At 39.5% G+C, this 25,296-nt stretch overlaps 1 protein-coding gene across 4 annotated transcripts in view; it reads right to left on the minus strand.

Annotated features, from left to right (window-relative positions):
- Window positions 1–25,296, minus strand: part of PLEKHM3 (pleckstrin homology domain containing M3) — a 173,442-nt gene that overhangs the window by 138,657 nt on the left and 9,489 nt on the right. For 3 of the 4 annotated variants that reach the window (XM_012752117.3, XM_012752116.3, XM_076005875.1), the window contains exon 2: window positions 15,151–16,051. In XM_012752117.3, the coding sequence (XP_012607571.1) occupies window positions 15,151–15,757 (607 nt within the window). In that variant the 5' untranslated portion in view covers window positions 15,758–16,051. Of the gene's footprint in view, window positions 1–15,150; window positions 16,052–18,784; window positions 18,958–25,296 lie in introns of all 4 variants that reach the window. The other variant, XM_076005876.1, reaches the window with a different exon arrangement.

Genomic DNA, 25,296 nt, shown 5'->3' on the forward strand with positions numbered 1-25,296 from the left:
CTAAGACCCTAATGGCAATCACAGCAACAATTAAAATAATGGGACTTGATTAAATTAAAAAGCTTCTGCACAGCTAAGGAAATAATCAATGGAGCAAATAGACAACCTACAGAATAGGAGAAAATATTTGCAAGCCATGCATCCAATAAAGGACTAATATCCTGAATCTACAAAGAACTCAAGCAAATCAGCAAGCATAAAAAACAAACAATCTCATTAAAAAATGGGCAAAAGATACGAACGGAAGCTTTTCAAAAGAAGGTAGACAAATGACCAATAAACATATGAAAATATGCTCAACGTCACTAATCATCAGGGAAATATAAATTAAAACCACAATGAGGCTGGGCGCGGTGGCTCACACCTGTAATCCTGGTATTCTGGGTGGCCTAGGCGGGCGGATTGCTTGAGGTCAGGAGTTTGAAACCAGCCTGGGCGAGAGTAGAGATCCCATCTCTACTATAAATAAAAAGAAATTAATTGGCCAACTAATATATATAGAAAAAAAATTAGCCGGGCATGGTGGCGCATGCCTATAGTCCCAGCTACTCGGGAGGCTGAGGCAGGAGGATTGCTTGAGCCCAGGAGTTTGAGGTTGCTGTGAGCTAGGCTGATGCCATGGCACTCACTCTAGACTGAGCAACAAAGCGAGACTCTGTCTCAAAAAAAAAAAAAAAAAAAACAATGAGATACAACCTTACCCTAGTTAGAATGGCTTTTATTAAAAAGTCCAAAACCAACAGATGCTAGCATGGCTATAGAGGTAAATAAACACTTATACCCTGTTGGTAGGACTGCAAATTAGTACAACCTCTATGGAAAACAGTATGGAGCTTCCGCAAAGAACTAAAAGTAAACTTACCATTTGATCCAGCAATCCCACTGCTGGGTTATCTACCCAAAGGAAAAGAAATCTTTTTATCAAAAAGATACCAGCACTTGAATGTTTATTGCAGCACAATTCACAACTGCAAAGATATGGAATCAACCCAAGTGCCCATCAATTCAGGAGTAAATTAACAAAATGTGGTGTGTATATACCATGGAATACTACCCATCAATTCATAAGTAGATTAATAAAATGTGGTATATGCATACCATGGAATACTACTCAAGCACAGAAAAGAATGAATTAATGATTTTTGCAACAATTTGGATAGAACTGGAGACCATTCTCCTAAGTGAAGTATCTCAAGAATGGAAAAACAAACACCACATGTACTCCCCATTAAATTGGAACTAACTGATGAGCACACATGTGCACAGAGGGAAGTAAAACTCAGTGGAAATGAAGCAAGATAGGGGGAGGAGGGGAGGGGTAACAATCTACCTAATGAGTATAATGAACATTATTTAGGTCATGGGCACACCTATAGCTATGACTCAAGCATTACAAAAGCAATCCATGTAACCAAAAACATTTGTACCCCCTTAATACTTTGAAATGTTAAAAAAGGACATTGAAAAAATAAATAAATAAATAAATAAAAATAACACCACCATTTCCAGATCACAATAAATGAAACATTTATGTAACCTGACTTACCAAGAAAATCTAGACTGCCTAAGTCAGCACGACAAATGAATTCACAAGAATAGGATTAGAAAGAACAGGCAATAGTTGGAATGAAAAACAAAGGGCAATATTTTAATGTTTTCAAAGAATTTAAAAGCCCATTTGGTACCAATATTCCAAATCAAAATTTTCTTGGAAAATTAAAGGAAATGCTTAAGTTCTTATAACAAGATTAATAAAAGTGAAAGAAAGCCAAAGTGGAAAGTGGTTGGAGTTCTCATAGCACTACAATATAACAGTCTGTCCCAGGATTGCCTCTCTGTCAAAGTTCAGCAGATATATTACATTAATTTCACTCTTGATCATCTTTCTTTTCAGTTTCTCTAGGCTATAGTTAGCTCAGTTATCCAGGCTATAGTTAGCTGTAACAATAGATGATTTTAAGATCCGGAAGTCTGGCTGGGAGCAGTGGTTCATGCCTGTAATCCAAGCACTTTGGGAGGCCACGGTGGTAAGATGGCTTGAGACCAGGAGTTCAAGACCAGCCTAAGGACCCCATCTCCACAAAGAATTTAAAAAATTAGCAAAGCATGGTAGCTTGTGCCTGTAGTCACAGCTACTCAGTTACTTGGGAGGCTGAGGCAAGAGGATTGCTTGAGGCCAGAAGTTGAAGGTTATAGTGAGCTATGGTGATGCCATTGCACTCCAGCCTGGGTGACAGAGTGAGCCTCTGTCTCAAAACAAAAAATAAACAAGCAAAAAATCTGGAAGTCTAGGAAATAGGGTTTACAACTATTATATGAGCTCAAAGATAAGGGAGTAAAGTAATTAGACACATTTACTGAGCACCAACTATATGCAAGGCAGAGCACTAAAATTTCTTAAAGAAACAAAGGTGACAGAAATTATTACGGCACTTACAATTTGGTTGTGGTAAATGACCCTAATACAGATTTCTGTATCAATGTAAATTGATTAGCTTAAGATAAAAGAAAAACCACAGTGTCACTTCAGAACAGAGACAATCCTTCAATTCTGTTTTTCTTCCCCTATAGCCAATGCCAATTAAATGTACTCACCTGCTATTGTTTCTTGACTTCTAGACCCCATCTCCAGCTTCTCAGGCTATAATACCGCTTGGTTCAACCTCACCTCACAGCTCTGGGCCTGCGCTGCCAGTACTGCACTGACAGCCGAGAGCCTGGGAGAATGTGGTCAGACTTCCTGAGAGATACAAAAATTCCTGAGAATCACCCAACCACCTGCCTGCCCTGTTCCCTCTTCAAGACTGAGAAGCAGCCTGGGGTTAGTCAAGACCTCTAGGCTTTAAGATTCTGCTCTAGCCACCGACTCTAATTCCAGGGGACTACTGGAGTTCATCTTTTACAGACTGCCTCACTCTCAGCTCCACCCACCCTTGGCCCAACAACAGCCCCGCTGGCACTGTCTGAAGCAGGGGCAGAAGGCAACTTTCAGTGACTGCTACCAACTGCCAGGAGCTCTGTACTGAAAAAGGTGCTGAGACCACATCTGGACTCTGTGGGCAAGAGCACTGTGATGTTGCTGAGGTGGGTAATAACATACGTTGTGGATTTGCCTTCTGATTTTAGGATCTTCATCAACACAGCCCCTTACCCTCTGACTCCAGACACCAATTCCCTCTTCCACAACAGACACATATTAGACCTTTCAGAACTACTACCTTTAAGCTACTTATCCATTCTAACTTGGTACTCCCTCATTCCTTACACAGGCATTTTTCTCAGTTCATCTCATCTACCTTCCACTCTATTTTCATGAGGGCCATTAATCACGAAATCCCCTCTACCTCACCCTTTACACTATCTTCCTTGTTTCATTGGACTCCTTCCTTCTCTGGATTGTGCAGTCAATAGTTAAATCTGTTTCCTCTTACTTCTCTGATTTAATCACCAAATCTGGATCACACCATCATCTATACTCTCTACTTAGGCCTACCTTTCTTGAGCAAGATACAGAAGTGCTAATGCAGACAACACAGATTCGTATTGCTCACCTTCTATCATATCTTTACTTCTGAGCATTTATTCTTTCATTCATTTCAAGGGATCCCAAACAATCCCCAGAATAATTTTCCACGGCACCTTAACTCTCCCCAAACACCTCATTCCACTGTCTCTTTCTCTATGCCCTGTAGGGAGCTCCTTTATATATACCACACTTGGCTTCACTTCAACGTCACACTAACCAATGTCCTGCAGAAGTGCCACAGAATACAGTGGTTAAGGCCACAGTTGCTGGAGCCACCAGCCAAGGTTCAAATCCCAGTTCTGCCCTTACTGACTGTGTGACCATGGGTAAATTACCTAACCTGAGTCTCAGTTTCCTAGTCTTTAAAGTGGGCCTATAATAATAGCACCTACCTCATTGTACTATTGTGAGGAAGAAAGGAGTAGCTCTTAGAAGAATGCCTGACACTACGTAAGTGTTCCATAGATGCTTCCTATTTCAGTCTTTTAGTGTCAGAAGAAGAAACTTTGCCTCCTTGCTAAAGCTGACCCATCCACCTCTACTCTGTAACAAATTCCTCCCTACTTCTCCAGAATCCTTTCCTCTAAAACATCTTAAAATTCTCCCTTTACTAACCCTTTTCCTCCATTTTCCTCCCTTTACTAACCCTAAAATCTGTTGTATCTATTAAAAAATTATTTGCTTGATCCTACCTCTCCTATGGCTCAATCTGTCTTCTTGCTTTAGATTCCAAATTCTTACAATGCCTCTATTTCCTGTTCCACACTACCTGGCCTCTGACCTCATCTCACATCGTTGCATACCCCTTCTCTCACTCCAGCCATGATCCTCTCTCATGTCTTGAGCAAGCCAAGCATATTCTAGCTTCAAGGCCTCTGAAGTTGCTGTCCCCTCTGTCTGGAACTTCTCTCCCCAGCTCTATTGCCTTATTTTTCTCCCTCAGTTTTTCACCTCTTTTCATCTCTCTCACCCCCAAACACCAGAGGCTGGCTCCATAAATATTTATTGAATATATCAACAAAGGACTATGCTAGAGTCTGTGGAGATACCTAACGAATCAGACACAGATCCTATCAACAGAGTTGACAGCACAGTAGGGGAGAAAGATGGGTCCACAAGTATTTGCAATATGGAGCAAATAAAATATAACTATTCTGTCCTTATTTGTAAGCACCAATACATACAATTTCATATGCTCACACTTGGTACAGTACAGAATTTTCTACAATAGGTTCATATCTTCCAGAGATTTCCAATCTGGTGTAAGACATGGATGGATAAGTAATTACCTATCATGCATAGCAGAACAGAATGTTCTGTAGGAACATAAAGTGAATGAAAAAAAAAAAAAAGGATTTTAATTGAGAAAAATCTGTAAAGGTCTCAGGGAGGATGTGGCATTTGAACTGGCCCTTGAAAGATAATGGAAGATTTCTGGAAAGTGAAAAGGGCAGAGAAGCATTCTGGGAAGAATACTATTCTACTAAGTATTCTATGAAGAAACAGCCTGAGCAAAGGCCTGGGGAACTTGAAAGCACGTTGCACATTCAATGCTGGCAAAAAGGTTGGGGTGGAGGAAGGTATAGGTGATAAGGTTAGGAAAACATCTGGATGCTTTATAAAGTTTACACTTGATTTTCTAAGGAATGGAGAACCATAGTTCATTTTTGAAAATAGAATGGCATGAAAAGATTTGTATTTAGGACAATAACTCCAGCAATTTGAAAAATTAGTAACCATAATTTTCCCTACCCAAAATAATAATAAAAAAATAACATTAAAAGAACAACCAGAAAAAAATATCAGACACTTCATTTTAAGGGTTCCCATACAGAAGAAGTGTTAGGAATCAGAATGTGGGCTGTCAATGAGGCATACTGGGTTTCCAAATAGCTGCCACAGGCCAACATTCAATAATATAACCCATGGAAACTATACAACCATATAAAATCAATTTTCTGTGACCTATTTTAGCAACTTCTTTGTACTGACTAATCTTGCTGAAGGGTGAATCATAAATTCAGCAAGAGACCATGTCCTGGTGACCTCACTTGTTCTTAGCCCGCAGGAATATTCCCACCTCTACTGGTTCCAAGGCTTTTGAGAAACATCATAATTGAAAAAGCAGTCATTTTAGTACAATTCTCAAATTTGGCTTTTTTTTAAAAAGTGAAAGATGAGGAAAAAGGGAATCGAAACAGAGTAACATAAAACCTGGGATAAAGAAACTATACTGCCATGGTTTTTCTAGCCCTAAAGAAAATCTCTGCTTGAGACCTTCTCCTGAAGAACTTAGAACAAGAAAATACAGGCATAGGAATGGTACCAGGTCACCAGAGAGTGAAACCGACGGAAACAAAAGCCCAGTTGACCACTGCCCTTGCCAAGCAGATGAAAATGTGAACGCAGTCAGGGAGGAAAAGTAAGTTAGATTCTGGCAGATTGTTGAGTTTCAGAGCTCTATAGCTAATGCAAAGGATTTCTTTTAAAATTTTTGAATTTAAAAATTGCAACAGCAGTTCATCCAGAAGTAGAGTTATAAGGCACACAGAAATCTTTTTCTGTGTTAAACAATCTCAACTATGCCTACGTTTCCATCACAAACTTCTATTGTGAATCTGACTATAGTAATTAGCTCCCACACAACCATGAGTCAGGATCAGTTCAAACATAAACATATCTAGAATGATATAATTTTAGAGTTGGGAAGGATAATAGAGATAATTTTTAACTTGCCTCAGTAGGTTTGCAAACCAAAGGCAACAAACAGTAAAGTGGTTTATCCAAACTTACATGGTGAGTTAGGAGTAGAACTAGCATAACCTTTTGAGTCCCAGTTACATATTCTTCCCATATAGCTTCACCTTTCTCTACTATGTGCCTACACTTATAGGGGTGTAAATGTGTGTGAGTTTGTGTGTGTGTATGAGACACCCATTTTTCTTACATATAACATATCTAATGTCCACATGTTCATATGACTTTTTTATGTTCTTGCCTTATGATGTTTATATTTAGTGATGTTTATTTTTAGATTGCAATTCTATGATGTCCTGAAGACAGGACACTGTCTTCTTTATCTTCTGGGGAATTCCTGGTGCTATAACCATAGCACCAGGAATTACTCAATGGACAAGGATAGGATGACAGAGATACAGAGGGGAAAAGGGTTTAGTACGGGTACTAGTCAAGAGCATGTCTTTAAAGAACTAAGATTAGTGCTAGGACTAGAAATCAGCCATTCTGGTGGTGGGATCACGGCCCCCTTTCAGCTGCCTAGGGCATGGCAGACCTTGGGATGGCAGGAAGGAGAGGAGCTGACCCCGAGGAAGCCTTGGTGCCCACCACCTACCTCGAGGTTCTTTAGAAATAACTGCTTCTGCTGCCACCTTGTCTTAGATCTAGTCCTTCCATCACTTTATGTCCTAACCTTCTAATAGTTCTATTCAATATCTTCAGATAATGCAAATAGTGTTAACCAGGTTGGATTCAAGCCACACCCCATAGACCTATTAAGACTCACTGGCAGCTCCCTTCATCCACTAGCACAGCCAATATTCCTCCTTAAGAAGTCAGCCTAGGTGTGCCTCTGCCCGAGGCAACACAATCTCTAGAATACATTCACAGTCTTCTAAGTAAGACAGCCCAAAGATGGGACAAAACCCCAAAGCCCTCCTTCCATGCCTACAGACTCATGAGGGTCAGTTCACTTCACTCTTTGCATGGCTCACATTCAAGAGTGTGAAAGGCAAAGTTACAGCCTTCCTTTTACAGATTCACTGGTCCCCTAAAGACCTGTGACCAGCTCTGTGTCTATGTATTTATTATATTTCAGTGAATATGTTAAATGCAGGAAACAATCCTTACTCAGCTGCATTGCTTTGGTGTGCCTCAGTTTTTCCTAACCAGTGGTGCCCCGAGGGACTAATTTTAGGTCAGTGAACATTACCCAAGTATGTCTCTTTCACACTGATTCCCACCAGCTACCCCCACAGGGATTGACTGCCAATAAGGCTTTCCAAGAGGAGGGCTATACAGATGGAGGATCACTGGCTTCCAAAGCAAGGGTCAGCCCCAGCTTAGTGGAAAAGAACACAGACTCTGAGGAAGACCACCTAGGTTCAAATCAAGACTCCACTCCTCCCTAGTAGTGGGGATTTGAGCACATCACTTAAGTTTCTGTGCCTCAGTTGCATCATCCTTAAAATGGTGTCAATGAAGATACTTGTATCACAGGAGTATTACGTAAATTAAACAAGCTGCTACCTATAACACACTTAAAACAGTACACAAACTAAGTGTTAGCTGCCACAGCCAGTGTTGTTGTTTTTTCCTCTCTTTCCACCTGGGCTTTCTCACTTACATGGAGGACGAACACATCAACACATTGGGTGCTCGGGTGCTGGCTTTCACAGTAACAAACAGACTGGTAATCTGTTTCGTGTATGCTGCTCTCATATGTCCCTTCCCCACTCTAGGAAAGAAGTGGCCTCCAAATCCAAAGAAATAATCTTTATAAAGAACACAATCAGGGAATAGGGAAACATTGAAGGAGGCAAAATTATCTCAAATGATTGCCAACTTCAGAAAGGCTAAAGGGCAAACCATAATTATCTCACCAGGCTTTGTGCTCACCAAATACCAGATTCCTCTAAGAAGGTGCATCCTAACTATACCTATGTGATATAGGAGTCTGAGATGGTATTTGGATACTCCTTCAAGGCCAGGGCAACATTCTTCCAACATTAGGTCTGCTTTATAAGCCACACACAGTTGGGGGGCGGGGGAAGAAGCGACCATATTCATGGTGGGGTTGTCTCTTATAATAAGGATAGTTCAGGGCAGCCTTTGCGACAAAAGCAAATTTTCATTTTTAGTGTTACTGCTGCTAAAGAGCTTCACGGAGAGGAGACACAAGGTATGAAATGCTAAAGGATGATGTGAGATTTTCAGAAAAGAGGGTAGGGTCATTCATTTTCTAAAAGGCACAAACAAGGCTGGGTGTAGTGGCCCATGCCTGTAATCCTAGTACTTTGGGAGGCCGAGGCAGGAGGATTGCTTGAGGCCAGGAGTTCAAGACCAGCCTGAGCAAGAGTGAGACCCCATCTCTACAAAAAATAGAAAAATTAGCTGGGTCTGGTAGTGTGTGCCTGTAGTCCCAGCTATTTTGGGAGGCTGAAGTAGGAGGATTGCTTGAGCCCAGGAGTTTTAGGTTTCAGTGAGCTATGATAATGCCACTGCACTCTAGCCTGGGCAACAGAACAAGACCATGTCTCAAAAAAAAAAAAAAAAAAAAAGCTAAATAAGTTAATGCTTTATTTTTAATTTATCAGCTTGATTCATATCAGATTTACATTAATTTCACATTTAAAAAAAGTTTTTTGAGCACATACTAGATTCAGAGCACTAAGTTAATTACTAAGATAAACCAATGGGTAAGAGTTACAGGATACAAAATAAACATACAAAAACTAGTAGCATTTCTATTTGCCAAAAGCAAATAATCTGAAAAAGAAACCAAGAAAGTAATCCCATTTATAACAGCTACAAATAAAATAAAATACCTAGGAATAAACTTAACCAAAGAAGTGAAAGATCTCTACCATGAAAACTATAAAAGATTGATAAATGAAATTGAAAAGGGCACAAAAAATGCAAAGATATTCCATACTCATGGATTAGAAGAATCAATATTGTTGAAATGTCCATACTACCCAAAACAATCTACAGATTCAATGCAATCCCCATCAAGATACCAGTGATATTCTTCACAGAAATGGAAAATCCTAAAATTTATATGGAACCACAAAAGACCCAGAATAGCCTTCCTGAGCAAAAAGAACTAGACTAGAGGAATCACATTACCTGACTTCATATTATACTATAGAGCTATAACAGACACATACACCAATGGAACAGAATAGAGAACCCAGAAATAAATTCATAAATCTAGAGTAACCTTTTCTTTGACAAAGGTGCCAAGAACATACAGTGGGGAAAAGACAGTCTCTTCAATAAATGGTGCTAGGAAACTAGATATCCATATGCAGAAGAATGAAACTAGATACTTATCTCTCACCATATACAAAAATCAAATCCAAATGGATTAAAGACTTAAATCTAAGACCTGAAACTATGAAATTACTAAAAGAAAACGTTGGGGAAATGCTTCAGAACACTGGTCTGGGCAAGGACTTCTGAGTAGTACCCTCAAAGCACAGTCAACCAAAGCAAAATTGGACAAATGGGATCTCATCAAGCTAAAAGCTTCTGTACGGCAAAGAAAACAATCAAAAAAGGAAGAGACAACTCATGAAATGGGAGAAAATATTTGCAAACTATCCATCTCACAAAGGATTAATAATGAGAATATATAAAGAATTCAAACAACTCAATAGGAAAAAAAACAAATAATCTGATTAAAAATGGGCAAAAGAGGCTGGGCATGGTGGCTCACGCCTGTAATCCTAACACTCTGGGAGGCCGAGGTGGGCGAGAGCAGGTCAGGAGTTCGAAACCAGCCTGAGCAAGAGCGAGACCCCATCTCTGCTATAAAATAGAAAGAAATTAATTGGTCAACTAATATATATAGAAAAAATTAGACAGGCATGGTGGTGCATGCCTGTAGTCCCAGCTACGGAGGCTGAGGCAGTAGGATCGCTTGAGCCCAGGAGTTTGAGGTTGCTGTGAGTTAGGCTGATACCATGGCACTCACTCTAGCCTGGGCAACAAAGCGAGACTCTGTCTCAAAAACATAAAAAAAAAAAAAGTAAAAAAAATAAATGGGCAAAAGATCTGAATAGACATTTCTCAAAAGAAGATATACAATTGCCCAACAGGTATATTAAAAAATACTCAACATCATTAGTCATCAGAGAAATGCAAATCAAAACTACAATGAGATATCATCTCACCCGAGTTAAAATGGCTTTTATCAAAAAGACAGGTAGTAACGAATGCTGGTGAGGATGTGGAGAAAGGAGAACTGTTATACACTGTTAGTGGGAATGTAAATTAGTGCAACCACTATGGAGAACAGTATGGAGATTCTTCAAAAAACTAAAAATAGAATTACTATATGACCCAGCAATCCCACTGCTAGGTATATATACAAAAGAAAGGAAATCAGTATATTGAAAAGATAATATCTGCACGCCCATGTTTATTATAGCACTATTCACAACAGATAAGATTTGGAATCAACCTAAATATACACCAACAGATGAATGGATAAAGAAACTGTGGTACATATACACAATGAAATATTATATAGCCATTAAAAAGGATGAAATCCTGCCCTTTGCAACAGCATAGATAGAACTGGAGAACATTATGTTAAATGAAATAAGCCAAACACAGAAAGACAAATCTTACATGTTCTCTCTCACATGTGGGAGCTAAACATTAAAACAATTGATCTCATGGAGACAGAGTAGAATAGTTGTTACCAGTGGCTAGGAAGGATAGTGGGGAGTGAGGGATAAAGTGGGTAAGTTAATAGGTGCACAAATGGAGTTAGATAGAATGAACAATATTTGATAGCACAATAAAGTGACTATAATCAACAATAAGTTAGGGTATACTTTAAAATAACTAAGACAGTGGAATTAGAATGTTCCTAACACAAAAAAATGATAAAAAAAAAATTGAGGTGAGATACCTCAATTAGCCTGATATGATTAATACACATTGTACGTCTATATCAAAACATCACAGGTACCCTATAAATATAATTATTATGTATTTGTAATAACTAAAAACTTAAAATTAGAAAAAAAACAATAATTAAGAAACAATCCTTTCCATCAGTGACTATAAACTCTGGTGTAGAAGATAGTACACAGCTGATCACAAATCAATACGAGAGAGGGAATGAAAGGTCTATTTCTTATTACCAAACCAGTTAATAACTATGAGAAGGTATACTACAGAAAGGCTAATTAAATTTAAGAAATAATTTTTGTGAGGTCATTTTATGAAGGAGACTATGCCAGAAAAAAGTAGGAGTGATTGTTAGTGTTACCTTGATTTTCATTGATGAGTTTTAAATTCAATTAGTAATAATAACAGTATCATTAAAAGTTTAAAACTTTTATTAAATATTCACTATGTGCCAACATGATTCTAAGAAGTACTTTAGATGTTTTAACTCATTTAACACTCACAATAAATTTTGAGGTCAGTACTACTATTACCCCACATTTGGTGGCCAAAAAGAAAATATGGAGGCACAGAGTAATTAAGAAACCTGTCCTATACTGCACATCTGGTAAGTACTAGAGCAAGGTTTGAAATGCTAGCAGTCTAGGTCAGTGTTTGCAACCAGTGTGCTACCTTGTTTGATCAGAGTCCTTCTTCAGACAGGCTCGCCTGTTACCAAAATAGCTGCTATGCCCTCACTATCCACCGCCCTCATTATGGCAGAACCCAATTTGCTTTATATCCAAAGCAGCATTTATCTTCCGTGAGGCTCAAGAGCTCAGTTATTCATTCATTGCCAATTGAGACAGAGGATGTAGAAGGCCTACCTGATGAATAAGACCCTTAGACTTGTTATGAGAGGAAGGAGAGGGGATGATGAGGGTAGGAGAAAGGAGTGGACATGTAGGAGAAGAACCATTACTGATAAGTCTATTCAGGATTAGCTCAGAAAAGGAACCAGGAAGAAAAATTAACCTCAACTGAAGAAAATGTAAGACCAAGCAGTAATAAAGCCCACAAGTAAGAGAATGACAGGGCTAGACACAAAACCAAGTTGATCTCAACAAAAGAAACCCATTTTACTAAATTTTATTTCTTCTGAGGGGCCCCCAGCCTCTCACTAACCCTTGTTAACTTCTTAGAACAGGAGTGGGAGATGGGAGGATTATGGGTCATTTGGGGACACTTTAAATTTGAGGTGCCTCTGGAACAGTCCAACAGAGATGTTCACCAGGCAGTCAGCTATACGAGTCTACAGGAAGAGGTCTGGCCTGACCCCAAATCTCCTGGGACTTCATCTCCGGCTCGAGCCAAGATACCACGATGTTTCCCTCTGCTTTTGGCACATTCCTCAGAAGAAACAATGAGGCTTTCTTCAGCTTGGATTGCTAATTTCAAAGGTTTTAAAGTAAACTATACTCAAAGATCTTGGCTGATATTGACTAGTCTGCACCTGGATGTTGGCATACCTCTTCTCAAATGCTTGTGAGAATTACAGTCATCAGCGTAAGTGATCAGCCATGCATCTGGAACTCTTCTCTACTCCCAGCCTGAGAATGGATGGCCACTGTTTGCCTTTGCCCTTCACCTTGTGAGCAATAACACACAATTTATCTTTCCTGTTCTCGAGAGCATGCCAGAAAGAAAAGCTTGGCATGCCATTTACCCAAGTTTGCTAACTCCTGCTAGGATATGTATCTCATGGGTGATCAAAAGGTAGCCAGGATAAATTATATCAATACCTTCAAATGCCATTTGTTACAGCTTACTTTTCAAAATACTACTCAGTTCTTATATTTCAACATAATTTAATATTGAACATTTTTTAAACATTGAGAATTAAAAAATAATAATCTGGTCTGTCAAACACTCAAGGGAGAAGTTCAGGGCTTTAGAGAACCTAAGGAAGGTCTGGTTCTTGGTGTTTATAATCAAAATTAGATAGTAAAAATAAAATTGGAAATATGACAGCCTCTTAAATTGGGCTATAGCAGGAATTTAGGTGGATTAGTGATAAAAATCTATATGAATTCTAAGATACCAAAGAACTACTGAGGTTATTTGCTACTCAAAAAGTGCACCTGTTTGTACATGAGCTCAAGGCAAACCTATCATTCCACCAGGCCTGGGATCACAGCAACTTGTTTGTCCCTTAACATCTAATCAGTCATCAAGTCCTATGCTTTATAATGTATTTTTCTTTTTACTCCCATGGTAACCACTCTTGGCTAGATGTTACAGAAGATTGGTGAGAGCCTAGGAGAGAAGATAAGGAATTATAAGTCATGAATTTGAGTAGTGAAAAAAATGGATTTTAAAAGCATGGATTTAAATGGAATGTGAAAATAATGTGGCCCCTCATAGGCAGGAACACTGCATTTCCTTAAGAGACATACTAAACTATATCCTTGCCTCAGGTTATACTTATATAAACTAAATTCTGTAATTAAAATGATAATGTATCAATGGCATGCCAAGCAATAATAGAGTCTGCAGTAATACTAAAACAGCAGTAGAATACAAAAAATGGTCTCCCAGTTAACTGAGTAGAAGCTATCTAAATTAAGAGTTGAGAAGGGTGATTGAAGAATCATCAGTATAATGATAACAACTGATAGCCTGTATACATGAGGTTATCTTGAAGGAAAATGCTGGGCAAAGTGAAGAGATGGTTTGTTATGTCTCACAGAGGAGCAAGTTCACGTGTGAGTACATGAGTGTGTACTCACATGCACATGTATATGTGTAAAGTCTGAGGAAAAAAGAAATTCAAGACCCTCACCATGAGGGCGTAACTACCATCTCCAACCATGCCATCCCACTACTTGCCATGGGATTCTTTGCTCTGCTCACAAGGGTCTGCTAGTTCTGCTCTGTACTCCCACCTCCTCGCCCTTGTTCACACCATAATCCTGACCAAGTGTCCTCTTTCTGCATCTTAGTGTCCTTCCAGGTCCAGCTCAAGTTCCATGTCCCCTTGCAAGCCCTTCCAGACAAGCCCAGCCCACAGTGTCTTCTCCTCCCTCTGTCCTCTTATAGTCGCTGCCACTCACTAGTGTACAGAGGAAAACAAAAGTTCCCTCACAAACATCTCAATCGACCACCTACTGTCTCTCATTCCTGGGTGCCTTCTTGAGTCTTTCTTAGGGTCAGATGCTCTCAGTAAATGAGAAGTTGTTGAGGGGAGGGATTGTGTCTTCACACGTCTTTAAATCTTTCATAGCACAAGGCCAAGCCCAACATGTGCTCCAATAAACATCTGCTGATGTGAATAAGCAGTGTCATATGATGAATGTTCAAAGGAAAATACTACATGAAATAATGAGAATATTCAGGCCGGGCATGGTGGCTCACTGCTGTAATCCCAGCACTTTGGGAGGCTGAGGCAGGAGGAGTTTGAGACCTGCCCGGGCAACATAGCAGGACCCCATCTGTACGACAAAATTAAAATATTAGCCTGGTGTAGTGACATGTACCTGTGGTCCTAGCTACTTGGGAGGCTTAGGGATGAGGCAGGAGGATCCCTTGAACCCAGGAGTTCAAGGTTACAGTGAGCCATGACTGTGCCAGCGCGCTCCAGCCTGGGTGATGGAGCAAGACCCTATCTCTTAAAGAAAAAAAAGAGTATGAGAATGTTCTGATTCTAACATATAAGAATTGTCTTTTCACTCAATACCTCTTAAGAAGATAATAAGACTGCTGACTTGAGGTGAGGTAAAGCTCGAAAGTAAATGGAAGAGGGAGCTTAAGTACGCAAAGCCAGACTGGAGAGTAAGATTCTCACAAGGTAGGTGCAAGACATACGTAGGAAAAATCAACAATTGTTTGATAGAAGTCAGATGTAAAGATACAACATTGTATCCAAACCATAGCACCAAAAAAAGTAAAAAAAGAAAATAAATTTTGAAAATGTAAAAACATACCAGTATTTCCTTGAGCATCTTCCACCTTATTTGGTGAGGGCAACAGAAAAGATGGCCTGGTGAAGTGAGGGCCTTGAAGAGACGGCTGCTGCTGGGGCTGCAGTGGCGTGGTCGTGAGGACTGTCCTCCAGTCCACGTGGGTGATGTCTGATCTCGACCGAGCGTGCCCTGGCTTGAAAGTAGAGGAGGTCTCATCCAGTAAGTCATTCACAGAACGAGGTCTGTCCCTCCGACGCTGACAGATATTGAAAAAATTAAAGGTTGATGCTTCCTTTTGTTCCATCCAGGAGAGGTTATCTGGGGTTGTTCCTCTCTGGACCGTAAACTGTTCTTTGGCAGGGAAGACATTTTGAGCTTTGGTTTCTAAGAGCCTGCTCTTACAGTGGTCCCAAATCATGCCCCCCTTGCCCAGCGAGGGAACGTTTCTCATAGCACCATTGCCTGTTAGGTTGCTGAGTACCTCGTGCCCCACCAGTTCAGGGACTTCCTGGATCCCATAAACCTCTGCGTGCTGCACAGCCTTTTCTAGCTTACTGTCCAAAGTACTAAAGAAATCCTCAGTAACTTCTAAGGCCGGACTGATATCATCCACTTCCAAAGCTTCCATGTCACAGGCTCCAAGAGGCCTACACCTTCTAAGCTAGTTCAAGAAAGGGCTTCATGAACATTCACCCAACAAAGAGAGGTGCTTCGGCAATAGAGCTATGCAAAAAACTGGAAGAAACCTTCATTCGGCTGCCTGGAGCAGGCCAAGCACATGCAGGTGGCTGATGCTTTCCCGGTCATTAAAAACATTTGCTAGCTGCAAATGGACACTAACAGAGGTATGGGGAGACAAATGTTCCTTTGAGATTATTTTTCAGTGAGATCTCCGTGAAGACAACAGGAAGTGCTTGATTTCCTGGAAGAAAATAAACAGAATAACTTTAGCACATGGTTCTTTGTATTCTGTAGTACACAAATCTGCCCAATTAATTTTCCATTTTTACACCTCTTCTATGGCAGTCATGTACAAAGGTGAACAACACCTACACAGAAGTTCCATTGTCAGGAGTACACATCACTACCTGCTTTGTACAAGAACTTACCCAGAGCAGGGTGGAGCACTTGATAAGAGGAATTAAGGTCAATAGCTTTTACTCACACAGAGAATCCTTTGAGAGCAGTTGTGAAAAGATTGCCCTGGCAAATCTCTGATATGGTGACCTAAAATAGTAAGCAAAAGAGACTAGGAATTCTGTGACTATATTGTAATCAGTCTGAAAGTCATAAATGCTTGAGTCCTTTAACAAACCTTGAAAGCACTGATGATTTTTGGGGCTTAAAGGAACAAGAGGGAAGCAGAGAAGGAGGTTCTGCTCTTTCATTAAACCCAAATGTTACTGCGTTAGATTATACAATGCCTAAGGGTGGCTCTGGATTTCAGAATTCTTGGAAGAAGGTTTCAGGCTCCAAACTCCTTGAGACTTGCAGGATTGGCCTCAGAGTACAGGTCTAGCCGGCTGGGCGTCTAAGAGCCTAAGGTGAAGTTATGGCTTGAGTGGCAGGTTGAGTTCATCCTTTTCTGTCCCCAGACCTCAAGTCCCAAACCTTACATACAGCTCTGGCTGGGCAGAGAAAATCCTGCTTGAGCACTAACCCACATTCTCTAAGGTCAGGTCAAATTAGAGCAGACCTCGGCAGTGATGCTGCCTGATATGGTAGACACTTGCCATATATGGCTATTTAAATTTAAATTTAGTAAAATCGACGTTCCTCAGTCACACTAATCACATTTCCAGTGCCCAGCAGTCACATATACATTTGTATCTTTAACAAAAAACAAACAAAACGCCCAGACAAGGGCTTTTTTCTTCTTTAACTCCTTGTAAGTAATACTAGGCAATTAGCAACATCATTATAGGTTACCTCAAGGGTAGACAGACGTGCTTTCTTTTTAAAATAAAAAAAAAAAACTTCACAATTTTTATGGTTAATTAAATTCATTTTTAGTACTTCGGTCATTAAACAATTACATTTAAATGAACGGCACAAGGCTGGGCATGGTGGCTCATGCCTGTAATCCTAGCACTTGGGGAGGCCAAGGTGAGAAGATTGCTTAAGGCCAGGAGTTCAAAACCAGCCTGGGCAACATGGTGAGACTCTCATCGGTCCAAAAAATAGAAAAATTAGCTGGGCATGGTGGCACGTGCCTGTAGTCCCAGCTACTCTGGAGGCTGAGGCAGGAGATCACTTGAGCCCAGGAATTTGAGGTTGCTATGATCATGCCACTGCATTCCAGCTTGGGCAACAGAGTGAGACCCTGTCTCCAAAAAAAAAAAAAAAAAAACAGTTTCAATGTACATTGCTTAATGTATGTAAATTAAACTAGTATATACACACCTTTATTTTAGATGTATCAAGGAGATTTGCAGTTCACAGAAACTGTAGAACCTCTGGTAAAGTGATAATTACTATGAATTTGTCTATCTTTATATATTTTGATATTAATATTTATTATGTTAGTACTTCATAAAGTAAAGCACAGATTTATCTTTAAAGATAAACATCAGTTGAACATTTTTCTAGTTGCCAACAGGGTATTTTTTTCAGGCTCTAAAGTTAAGCCTTCAGTCTGGCGAATTTTGCAAATTTTCAAAATTACTTCTGTAATTTTGAAACTTGGGTTTTTTTCAATTTCATCTTGTACACCAGAGACTGAAAAAAATTAATAAATCATAAAAGCTTTAGTTTTTTCTTTACTAAAATTTCAAATGTACATAAAATACAAGTTTCCTATTTTATAAAAGAGGTACCAAGATATAGAACATTAAGTTATTCGTGTAAGATTAGAGATATCTCTTTTCTTACCCAGTGTTTCAAATTCAGTCTTTAATCATGCTAGAGAGAGAATAAATACCTCTAAAATTATTATTTCTTTTTTTTTCATTTGTTAAAATATCAAAAAATATTCTTTTTGTGCTCTCAGCTTGGGTATTTGCAGGCTGGTTAGAAGCATGTAACCACTGCTGACTTGTGGAATTCTATACCACATAGTCTAAAACCATAGACTATTAGACAAGGAAGCAGCCTTTGAAATCATCCTTTCAACCCCAGCCTTTCACAGAAGAAGACACTGTAGCCAGAGATTAACAGGTCCCGTGAACACTTCATGCTATTCTCAAACATGTAGACAAGTTCCCACCTCAGAGTCTTTCCATTGGCTGTCCCCCCAGACACCAACATGGCCAAATCTCAAAGTAATTGTTCATATCTCCTTCTCAATGAGGCCTACACTGATTGGCTCTTTAAAATCGTAACACACATCTCTGACCCAAACTCCTGATCTTCCTTACTCTGCTTTTTTTTTAAATAAACTTTTCATTTTAGAACAGTTTTATATCTATAGATTTATTACAAAGATAAGGAGAGTTCCTATATACCCCACACCCAGTTTTCTCTAGGTAACATCTTACATTAGGATGATACATTTGTCATAATTAGTGACCTAATATTGATACGTTATTATTAACTAGAGCCCATACTTTATTCATCTTTCCTCAGCTTTTCCCTAAGGTTCTTTATCTGTTCCAGAATCCTATACAAGGTACCACATGACATTTACTTGTCATGTCTCTTTTCTTTTTTTACTCACCACTATACTAACAAGGATGTCATGTCTCTTTAGCTTCTTCTCAGCTGTGACAGTTTCTCAGACTTTACTTGTTTTTGATGACCTTGACAGTTTTGAAGAATATTGGTCAGGTATTTGATAGAATGTCCCTCATTTGGCATTTTTCTGATGTTTTCCTCATGATTATACCAGTGCTGTATGTATTCAGGAAGAAGATCACAGGGATGAAGTGCCATTCTCATCATATCATATCAAGGTTCATGTTAACCTGGGTCTCCTGGCTTGAAATACCCTTTTTCCTTAAGCATTTACCTTTTCTAACATATCACTTAATTGACTTATTTAACCTTCAGTGTTTCTCTCCCTCTGCTAAAATATAAGCTCTATGAGTCCAGGAATTTGTGCTCATCGTGTTATCTAATGTATCCCAAATACATGGAATAGTGCCTGGTACACACACACACACACACACACACACACACACAGGCACTAAACAGATACACGTTGAATGAATACATTGTTATTTCTCTGCATGACATTCATGGCCCTTCCTGACCTATCCACCTCCCCAATTTATAGATCTTGACCAATACCCACCTTGCTGTTTGTCCATGCTTTTGTCCAAGTTGCGGAGCCTTTCCTAAGTGTTCAGGCTCTCACAACACCTTGGGTTTGCCCCCTTGTGCTGAAATGATTCGCCAATCTCTTAGAGCCCACTCTAAACTCTGAGCTACTTGACAGCAGGCACAGTGCCTTCCTTCCTTACTCTCCTATATGATCTCTTTGTCTTCATCCTTCCAGGCTCTGTTTTCCAACCTTATTCTTTTCAGGAATTTCACCTTTTCCCTGGGCTCTATAGCCCTCAATACACTATAGTAAATGGGTCTGATGTCAAATTTGGTTTTTATAATTGAGTGCCTCTTCTAGCCTGCCTCGTTTGGTTTTGAAACTAACTAATTAAAAATTAGTTAACATATTTAGACAGGACAAGATATGAAAGGTACCTTCCTCTGACAAACTAAACTGAGTAAAATCAGTGTGTGGGCGCAGTGTGGTTTGTCTCGGCACAAAACTGGAAATCAGGAGCAAATTAGAACTGTGTTCTACAGCTGGCTTAACCACACACTTACTGGGTGGCATTTGGCAAACCATTTAAACTCTGGATGGATGCCTTACTCAGCTACCTGTATCCAATAAAAGTTGCTAATATCAAATTATTTTGCATGTGGATCATTCACTAGGTGGCTATTCCAACAGGTCTTTAAAAATGTCTACTGCTATATATAATTATGGAGCACTCCACTGGACCTCACCCATTCAACCACCATGTGCTCCTGGTCTCTCTCTGGAATCCAACAAAAGCCAAGTCAGCAACCAACTATTTATAATACACTACTTTTCAGCTAAACTCAGTGACCTACTGACATTTTATCTTATATTTATATAGAATGCCCTTACTGTAAAAAGGGGTATTTTCCCTATTTAAAAGATTGAGAAAATTGAAGTCTATCTGCCAGTGTGGTAATAAAAGAGCTTAACACAAAGAATGTCATGCATGCATCAAAATGTAACAGGATGGAGAATCAGTGCATTGCTATTTCCTAACAAGGAAATCTGCCATTTACATGCTCATTAAGCAAGGCTAATTAACAGGATGAATACGCAGTCCTCCCATACAGAAGCAGAAGCAGATATGAGTAATAACTCTAGCCTGACCCACACATAGATGCCATGTTCTCCAGAGCTGGATGATAAAAGTGCTGACTTCCTCCCTCTCTTGACTAAATGACTTGTAATCAGAATTTAATGAGTGCTGAAGGTGTCTGGAGTCATGCAGTTTCAGAAGCAGCTGGACTAGCAAGAAAAATGCAATGCAAGACACCTAGGATACTCACAAGGATGGTCAGCGCTCATGGCTCTCACATAGACTTCACTTTGGTTAAGGTTGGGACTGACTGAGAATTTTCTAAGAGTTACATAATGTGAAAGATCCACCACAAGTGGATCTAACCTTAGTAAAACGATCTTTCTGGCCCAGGAGACTACGTGATTTTTATGGTGCTTTGTCATAAAGACAATGTAAGTATGTCAGTGGAGCACAGGCATGCCATAAGCAGCAGATATGGAAATGGTGCCAGTGAAGACCTCATAAAAAGAGTTCAGGGGACTTTCAGATGAAATGGACAGCTAGAAACACAGACGGAATCTCATGTTCAGAGGCTTGAAAGGAAAATCAAATGGCTACATTGTATCCAAATTTCAATAAAAGAGAAGACTATTGCCATGCAATACATAAGGAGCATGTCATTTAAAAAATAATTTGTGCCAGGCGTGGTCACTCACACCTATAATCCCAGCAACTCAGGAGGCTGAGGTGGGAGGATCGCTTGAAGCCAAGAGATCAAGACCAGCCTGGGCAACATAGCTAGACCCCATCTCTAAAAATATATAAATAAGTAAACACATTAGCCTGGCATGGGGGCGCGTCCCTCTAGTCCCAGCTACTATAGAGGCTGAGGCAAAAGGATCGCTTGAGCCCAGGAGTTTGAAGCTACAATGAGGTATGATTGCACCACTGCACTCCAGCCTGTGTGACAGAGAGAGATCCCATCTCTTAAAATGGTAATAATAATTTGTATAGTGTTTTTTCCAGTTCTGAAAGTAACAAATACTCAGAATTGCTAGAAAATACTGACAAATATGGAAAAGAAAAGAAAAATCAGTCATGGTCTCATAACTCAGAAAATCAGTAAGTATGTATTTGTCCAATATTAATTGGAATAAAGATTATATATACAATTTGGGCACACTGTCTGTTTAAATATATGCTGCAAAAGCAAATACCAATAAACACTAACCTTGAAAAAAAACAAAGGAAAAAGAAAAGTCTCCCAGGGAGTGCTGTATCCACTTACACCTCACAACCTGGCCCAAGACCCCACTCAACTGAACTTCTTTTCTACAGCTGCCCAGGGACCTTCTCATTCCACAGCCACTACTGTCTTTCAAAATGCTTACCCTCCTTATGCTGTTAACCAGCCCCTCCTTAAAAGTTTCCTCCCAGGGTTTGATGGGCACTGTACTCCCTAAGTTTTCCTCTCATTTCTACCCACTTACTCTCAGTCTCCATCTTCCTCCTTTCCTTACTTGCCTCCTCATCAAATGTGGACATTGTCTGAGCTCTCTTCTTTGGATACAGCTACGTGTTCTCCTTAAGTCAATTTATCCACACTTGCAACTTCAATCATTAATTCTATATTCATGCTACTCAAATTTCTACCTTCAGTCTCAATCTCAGATCTGACCTCTAGTCTTATATTCCCAGCTACTTGTAAGACATTTCTACCTGGCTTACCTCGTGGCAAAATCAGATAAGCTCAATTTGTGTAAATCATACTCAGTTATTTATACAATAAATATATGCTGGACGCTGTTCTAGGCACCAGTGAAATAGCAGCAAATAAAACCCTTCAAGGTTCAACTCTTTATCCCGACATTCTAGGCCTTTCACAATCTTGGCCTAACTTGCCTGTCCAACTTTGCACTTCTCTTCTATGCACACACTCTTTTCCTCCAAACTGGAATGCTATTGTTCAGATTCTATGCTTTTCCAACTCCAAGCCTTTGCTTGCATTATCTCTGAGATAGCCTTTTCTTGCCTCTACCTACTAAAATTCTATTCACTCTTCAAGGCCCAGCTTAAATGCCACCTCTTCCACAATTTTTTTTTGCATTCCTGATCCTAAAATGGTCTGTTCTTTCTTTAAACTGTCACAGAATGTCTTTGGTACCTCCCCCACAACATATATTGCATGTTCTTTCTGAAACAATGAGGATGATAATAATCATAATTTATCAAAAGCCTATTTTGTGCCAGGTATGTTGCTTGGTAATTTACATCTCTAAGCCTCAAATGTGTTAATGTGGGTGATATCATCCTTATTTTGCAAATGAGGAAACGGAGGCTCAAAGATATCAAGTAATTTGCCTGAGGTCACACACATACCTTATGGATTTATAACAACTTAAGAGCAATGATTCTACATTCTTCCATTTTTATAACCCTCACTGGGCCTAGAACTGTGGATTGCACAGAGTGAGTGCTCAGTAAACATTGTTGAATGAATATGTGGATAAAGAGTTACACTTTCAAATCACTGACATCTATATCTATATCTATACCACTGTAGTTTTCTGGCAAAAGTATATTTGAATTATTTATAAGCTCATTTTAGTAAAATTTAACATATTTTCCAAAGTGTTATGTTGACTTAATCTTTTAAATTTTTTCTTGGTAGAAAAAGCTTCCTAGCTTTGAAACCAGGGCTTAAAAATAATACAGCAAAGGTCAAGTAGAAAAGACTTCATTCAGACCTTTTATAGAAACAAAAACACCTATGCAGTACTTAGAAATGATTTTGTGAACCACTATAATATCAGCAAGTTGGCTGGGATAATTTTCCAGTGACTTAGAGCTCTTTCTAATACCAATAATGAGATGTTCCCTTTGAAATATCCCAGACAATTTAAAACATTTTTCAGTATATCTCTGCACTTGTTTGCCACCTGAAAAATCATTGAGACATTTGATTCCCCAAGATGTATTCCCAGAAACCAAACTAAATATAAGCATGATACTTCAAATCTCAGATTGCTTTGCTACTGAAAGCAGCAATGTTATTATGCCCCTAAGTCAACCATTAGATTGGAAAGCCAAGAGTTCTGGTTGGGAAGCTCATTTTCATAAAACCCATCAGAGACCCAATAAGTCCTGCTCTTAGAAACAAAACAGATGAACACAAACTTCAGTTATGTAAGTATCTAAAAATGCAGACTCAATATTTTCCATCCCCATTTGCCTCCATGGTAGGGAATAGTGATTAAAAAACAAACAAAAGAACCACTCAAATTATCTTCATCCTGGGATGGAGGTGAAGAAGGTGAAAATTTCCATCATAAAAACCACATGTTGCTACTTCAGTTAGCCTGACTAGGTGCATGCAGGGACCATCACAGCCAGGCCAGCCGGTGGGACAGACTGCAACAATGAATGAAATAAGGAGGAGGTTCAATGAGACCAAATTTGCAAGATACCCAGAAAGGGCTTCACATTTAAAGATGTTATCAGTTCATATAACTATTTAGAATCTTCTACTTGAGCCTGAGTAATGGGGGCTGCATCTCCAAATCCAATACCGGACTCAGTTTACAATTTTCTCACATAACTCTTAAAACTGAGTTAACCTGAGGAAAAGATTTTACTGAGAATAATCATTTTTCACATGCATGATTTAGAGTATGGTTTATAAAGTGTTTGATAAGCTTCTTAATAAATACTGGTAGTAATCACAAAAGAGAGAGGTGAGTAAAGTAGTATGACTATTTTAAAGATGATGAAAGCAATCCCAAGATGATTCATCTATTGTCAACAGAAGGTCCCACAGGGAAGCAGAATTAGTTCCTGGAATCCCTGTCTAATTATCAAGTCCTGTGGGCTACCCAAGTTCAACTGCCTTTTAAATCACCTCAGATCACACAGGGGTCCTCGTATTAGAAGGACCATAAACAAAGAGCAAGTAGGTTGAAATCAACCCATGAGCCACTCAGACTAAGTACTGACCTTGTTCAGTGGAACAGAGGTGTGGCAAGGGGAAGAACACAAATTTCTGACACCAGGAAGGGGTTCACACCCCAGCATCGCCTTCTAAGCTGCCTGACATCCAGTAAGTCAGGCTGATTCAGGGCTTCTGGGCCTTCTTATCGGCAAAATGGAAATGCTGCCAATGCCTGCCCCCGGAGAGTTGGGAAGCACAAATGTGGACAAAGTATGTGAAAGTTCTTTGGTAAAATCTAAAACAGTGACTACTCCTATTAAAAGCTACCTGATTCCTAACCACACAACCATTTATTCTCAACAAGCATTTACATGGACCAACTACTCAAACACTGATAGATGCTAGGACACAGAACACACTCCTGCCTTGAAGAGCTAAATAGCTAGTGGGGAAAGAGACACAAAAAACAAGTATAAAAAATGCCTTAATAGAAGTATAAAAAAGATGTTTCAGGAACACAAATAAAGAGCTATTACTAATCAAGGTACAACAAAGAATCTTAAGTAACAGAACACAGTTAAATGACAATGACATGTACACAGAGATTGTTTCAGTTGAAAGAAACCAAAGACAGGCCAGGAGCGGTGGCTAAAGCTGTAATCCTAGCACTCTGGGAGGCCTGAGGCGGGAGGATTGCTTGAGTTCAGGAGTTCAAGACTAGCCTGAGCAAGAGCAAGACCCCATCTCTACTAAAAATATAAACTTAGCCAGGTGTGGTGGTGTGCACCTATAGTCACAGAGTCCCAGCTACTCAGCAGGTTGAGGCAAGAGAATAGCTTGAGCCCAGGAGTGTAAGGTTGCTGTGAGCTAGGGTGACGCCATGGCACTCTAACCCAGGCAACAGAGTGAGACTCTGTCTCAAAAAAAAAAAAAGAAAGAAAGAAAAAGAAACCAAACAAACATACAACAAAACCAATC

Source organism: Microcebus murinus, chromosome 8 (assembly GCF_040939455.1).
Source record: "Microcebus murinus isolate Inina chromosome 8, M.murinus_Inina_mat1.0, whole genome shotgun sequence".
Lineage (NCBI taxonomy): Eukaryota > Metazoa > Chordata > Mammalia > Primates > Cheirogaleidae > Microcebus > Microcebus murinus.